Raw genomic sequence first — 6,300 nt, 5'->3', positions numbered from 1 at the left:
ATATATAAAAACTTACAAACAAAATATGACATTTTCATGGATTCTTTATAAAAGTGTCAAAAGTAAGGATCCTTTAACTTTTTAGTTTCATACTGTGAATTAATAACTGAATTAATCTATTTTGTTTCTCTGATTTTAAAATCTTTTAAGTCATTTATTTAATATTATTTATTCAATAATTATTCTGCATGGACTTTGAACTGTTTTAAATTATAATTTTGAATTAATTTAAAAATAGTACTACATTTTAAGAAGATTTTTCCTGAAATCTTCCACTCTAGATTATCTAGAGTATTTTGCAAATATAGCAACTTCTATATAAAAGAGAATCTATTACATTTATCTTCCAAAAAAAAAAAAAAAAAACGATCTCATCTCACATTTGCATCCAACATATACTAAAATAAATCATATAAAAATAATACTATATTTTATTTAATGAAATAGAATTGCTTAAAAATTCACTAATAATATTTTATTTAATTAGTTCTACCTGTCTTAATTGACTTTAAAATATAAGTTTACTTCTTTTATAATTCCAAAATAGACAAAATACATTTGCCATTAGAAAAATTACATCAATATTTACAGTCTTACTTATATAATTATATATAATCAATTATTGAAATATTGTAAATTTTAAAAATTGAAATTTCAATTAAAGAATTTAATAAAATAAAGTACATACTCATTAAAAATAATATTCTGCATAAACTTATACTCTAAAAGATGCTTGAAAAATAAAATGAAATAAAAATTTTGTGAATAATAGAGATGTAATTTTAGATTAAATACTTATTGGATTTTAAGAAATGAGATATAACAGTTAAATAAAAAATATTATCAAATTAAAATATTTTTAAATTATAATTCTGTAATTATACCTCTTTTACTATTATCTTACTACTAAGCAATTTTTTTTCCTTTTGCTATATATATTTCATTTAAAAACCTTAGAATTTATTCTTATTACACAATATACAATAAATTAATTGAATCAATCAATATAATTATATAATTTAATTTTATAAAATTTGACATTCTTTTGCTCTTTAAGTTTATTTTTATCATCAAGTCATATCGATGTCTTAAAATTATAAACTTATAAACTAACGTTCTAACATAATTAAATGTTATATCTTATTAGTTATATATGCATATTTATAAAAAAAAAAAAAATTTACAGAATTGCTATAAACTTACTCATAAAATTTTACCAACAAACAGTTCTATATGTAAATACTTACATCAATACTTAGAATTTTACCCATATAATTATACATATTCAATTATTAACATGTTGAAATTTTTAAAAATAAGATTTATTTATAAGAGGGAGGGAAAAAGTTGGCTTCCCCAAATCAGACAAAAAATACAAATAATAAAAGAAATAAATATAAAAACTTGCAAACAAAATATAACATTTTTATGGATTTCAAAATTTGTTGTTTCTTTTTATTCGTTTAAATAATTGATTTAATTGTGAGTTTTTAATTTCTACTTTCTTCATCTGCAATTCATGCTATAACAGTCATATAATTTCTATACCTATTGGTTATTCATTTCTAATTTTCATTCTCCATTTTTTACAGCTTCGTTGAATTTGCTAAGTTGATTGGATTTTTTTAGTCTTTTTCCGAGACTACCAAGGTAACCAACGATGCTATAAATATATCTCTTTCAATAGATGATTTTATTTTGTTCAAATATATACTTAGATTGAAAAGGTTTTTGACTTTGCATCATTATAAGTTTTTCTTTTATCCAGTTATCGACAAGAGTTCTTTCATTCCATGTATAAATGAAAAGTGGTAAGTTTATATTAATAAATTAATACAAATTTAACATCATATAATCAATTATTTATTTCATATTATTCTTACTTTAATCCTTGTTTAAAATAATTCCCAAGGTGCTGCAAAACATCCTAAGATACACAATTTACATGAGGCTCTTTCTTTAGAAGAAAAAGAACATGTACGACAAAAAAAGAAAGAAAGATATCTTCAACAAAGGAACTCTACGAATGATACTACTCAACATGAAGAACAATTTTTCTCCCAACCAATCGTTCATAATGAAACAAATGTGTTGGGAGGTCATATAGAATTCATACACAATAATGAAGAGGTCAGGCCATATTGTACAAAAAGACAACGCACTTTTCGTGCTGATGCTGGAACCAGTGATATATCCTCCGTTGGTAGTTCCAGAGCTCCCTATCAGGAAATAAACACAGTTGAAATTATGTCAACAGAACCTCTTTCTTTGGACGATACCACAATATCTTTAACACTTGGGGCAACAAATACATGTACAGAAAATGTACATATATCTGGTTCTCTCCAAACCGAACAGGTTTATTGTATTTCCTTTGTTCTAACCGTACTTTCCCATCAATCATTTTATTCTTTTTTATTCAACATACTTAATTCTTTATTGAATAGGCACATTCCCTTCCTCAATGCCAACCCAACTTTGACACAAGGTTGTTAACAAATTCTCAGGGTAAGAAAGATGTATAAAATTAAGTCGTACTTCTTCTCCTTTTTTTCCTCCCTTATATACAGCTTCATTCAACGATACCTTTATTGGAAATTATAGTAACTATAAGAATTTACCTCAATTCTATGGTTCATTTTTCCTCCATAGGAAATCAGCATCAACAATCAGCTGGTCATAGGAAAATATTACAAACAGTGCCATTTGAGGCAACTTTCTTACCATCAGTTCCATTCTGTAGATTTTGTGAAGCAAAGAGATTTCAACATGAAACGAAGGGTTTTTGTTGTGCCGATGGAACAATCTCTTTAACTACAAATGATGTTCCAGACCAACTTTACCATTTGTTTACTTCTAATACAGTTGAATCTGTCAACTCTCTTACGTATGTTCGCACATACAACAACAAGTTTGCTTTTACATCATTTGGAGTTAAATTTGATAAAGATTTGTATAGAAGAAACAGAGGTATTTATACATTTCGAGCTCAAGGTCAAATTTATCATTACATTAACGACTTGGTTCCTTTGGATGGACATCCTTCATATCTACAACTATATTTTTATGATACCGAACATGAATTGGACAATCGTGTTTATGACATCGAAAGATTGGATTCATCAACTGTTGCTCAACTAATGGATATTCTTCATGTTAATCCATACTCAACATTCTTTCGAACTCTTGGGGATTTGCCCAATTTAGAAAATCACAAAATCCATATTCGATCAGATGCGGGTTTGGATCAGCATGTTTTTAACACACCGTCAGCTTCCTAAGTAGCAGTCATTTGGATTGAAGATGATGATTCAGAACATTTAAAGGACGAAATATTGTGGTATTCAATCATGCAGGTGGAAGTCATATAGTCCAATACTATTTTGGCTGTTATGATCCACTGCAATATCTATTGTTATTTCCTTTTGGTGATACTGGTTGGCACCAAGGAATATTAAGAGTAAAGAAAGGGGAAAGACTACCACAACGAGTAACAAGAGCAACAATTGACCCTCAACAATCAGTATCAGAGGAACAACTGCTTATAAAGGAACAAGAAAGTTAAAATAATTAATCTTCTTTTAACTTGTAATTATTCTAATATAACAATATTATATTTCTGATTTGTTAAATTTATCATCTTACAGTGCTGAAAAAGAATAGAAAACAACAGGTCGTTTCATGCCGCGAGTACTATTGCTACAAACTTCAAATTAGGAAAAATATAAAATCTATTTTGTTGCTCTCGGGACGTTTACTGCAGCAGTTTGTTGTTGATATGTACGTAAAAATTGAGACATCAAGATTGGATTATTTTCGTAATAAGCAACAAGAGATTCGATCTGAAGTGTATCAAGGAATAGTTGACAGTATATCAATTGGAGAAAGCAATGCTTCTAAAGTTGGTAAACGTATCATTCTGCCTTCTTCTTTTATTGGAGGTCCAAGAGATATGCGCAAAAGATATATGGAAGCAATGGCTTTAGTCCAACGCTTTGGAAAACCGGACATCTTTTTAACCATGACATGTAATCCAAGTTAGAAAGAAATCTTAGATGAGTTGGGTCCACAAGAAGAAGCACAAAATCGTCCTGATTTGATTGCACGTATCTTTAGAGCAAAATTAGAAGAACTGAAGGATGAATTATTCAAACGGGAGATATTTGGGAAAGTTTCAGCATATGTATATGTCATTGAACATCATAAAAGAGGACTACCACATGCACATTTCTTGATCATACTACAAAGAGATTGGAAAATCTATGCTCCAGAATCTTTTGATGAAATTGTATCAGCAGAAATACCTGACAAAGAGAGAAATTTACATTTGCACAAGGCAGTAATAAGACATATGATGCATGGTCCCTGTGGAGTACTAAATCCGAGCAATGTGTGTATGAAAACAAATGGCAGTTGTAAAAACCACTTTCCAAAAGGCTTTGCATCTAACACAACTGTTGGAATCGATTGTTTCCCACAGTACAGACGTTGTGATAATGGAATAACTGTCAAAGTCAGAGGTAAAAATTTGGATAACCGTTGGGTTGTTCCACATAATCCATATCTCCTCGCAAAATTTGATTGTCACTTGAATGTAGAAATTTGCTCAACAATCAAAGCAGTCAAATACCTTTATAAGTACATTTATAAAGGTCATGATCGTGTTGCTTTCAACTTGATTCCTGGACAAAACATCCAAGATATAGATGAAATCCAACAATTTCAATCAGCTAGATGGATTGCTCCACCAGAAGCCATGTGGAGAATATATGGCTTTATTCTTAATGAAATGTATCCATCAGTTTACAGTTTACATCTACATCTTGAAGATCAATATCTGGTAGCTTTTCATGCACATAACGACCTTAACAATGTTCTGAGATCTGATTTTACGGCAAAATCAATGTTGACTGAATTTTTTTCAACAAATCAAGCTAATGAAAATGCACGAAGACTACTGTACAAAGAATTTCCTGAAGCTTTTGTTTGGAATCAACAACACAAAATATGGACTCCAAGAAAGAAGAAAACTGTTATAGGCCGCATTGTTACAGCAAGTCCATTCGAAGGTGAAAGGTATTACTTACGGATATTGTTAAATCATATAAGAGGTCTTTTATCATTTGACCACATCAAAACAGTTGGCAATGTCACTGCACCAACCTTTCGTGAAGCAGCTACATTACATGGTTTGTTACAAAGAGATACTAGTTTGCAAGATTGTATGCAAGAGACTTCCTTATACCAAATACCACACAGTTTAAGACGGTTATTTGCAACAATTTTAGTATATTGTAACCCAACAAATCCTAGAGAACTTTGGGAATACTTTGAACAAGATATGTCAAGCGATTTCCAAACAAGTGTTGCAACATCAGCAGATATTAGGACAAAAGTCTTACGAAGCATCTCTTCTACACTTGAATCGATGGGAAAAGACATAAACATGTTCCATTTAATAGAACATGATGTTTCTTTTGATCAGAATGAAACTGAATCTAGGGAAATAAATGATGAATTTGCAGTTTTGATACCAGAAGAAGATCTTATGGCTTCGATGAGTCTTAATCCTGAACAACAACATGCATATGAATCAATTTTACAGAAAGTCCTTCTAAATGAATCTGCTGCATTCTTCATTGATGGTCCTGGTGGAACAGGGAAAACATTCTTATATAAAGCACTTCTCGCTACAGTGAGATCAAGAAACTTAATTGCTCTTGCAACTGCATCGTCTGGTGTTGCTGCATCTATTTTACCTGGGGGTCGAACAGCACATTCACGCTTCAAAATTCCATTAGATCTTGACAAAAATAGTACTTGTTGTGTAAGCAAACAAGGTGCTCTTGCCAAATTGTTACGTCTTGCAAAGTTAATCATATGGGATGAAGCACCTATGTCTAGAAAAGAATGTATGCAAGCATTGGATAAAATGTTACGAGACATAACTGATTCAAGATTACCATTTGGTGGAAAAATTATCGTATTCGGTGGAGATTTTCGTCAAGTCTTACCTGTGATTCGTAAAGGCACAAGACAAGAAGAAGTTAATGCCAGTTTAGCATCGTCATATTTGTGGTCCACTTTAACTAAGATTAGTTTGAGTGAAAATATGCGAGCAAGATTCGATCCAAACTTCTCAAATTATTTACTTCAGGTCGGAAATGGAACAACACCAATCACAATTGAGAATAAGATCAAAATTCCCAGTGAAATGCTCATTCCTTACAAAAATAATGTGGAGTCTTTAGATGATCTGATCGATGCGGTCTTCTAGGATATTGGCAGTTATTCAGAAAA

At 30.4% G+C, this 6,300-nt stretch overlaps 1 protein-coding gene across 1 annotated transcript; it reads left to right on the top strand.

The window, feature by feature from the left end:
• Nucleotides 1–5,341: 5,341 nt before the first annotated feature.
• Nucleotides 5,342–6,277, top strand: LOC121255195 (ATP-dependent DNA helicase PIF4-like). The gene has a single exon (XM_041155473.1). The coding sequence runs from the start codon at nt 5,342–5,344 to the stop codon at nt 6,275–6,277; it is 936 nt and encodes a 311-aa protein (XP_041011407.1).
• Nucleotides 6,278–6,300: the final 23 nt, after the last annotated feature.

The sequence above is a fragment of the Juglans microcarpa x Juglans regia genome, chromosome 3D, assembly GCF_004785595.1.
Source record: "Juglans microcarpa x Juglans regia isolate MS1-56 chromosome 3D, Jm3101_v1.0, whole genome shotgun sequence".
Lineage (NCBI taxonomy): Eukaryota > Viridiplantae > Streptophyta > Magnoliopsida > Fagales > Juglandaceae > Juglans > Juglans microcarpa x Juglans regia.
Note: the sequence above shows the minus strand (reverse complement) of the source record. Positions and strands in the feature narration are given on the sequence as shown.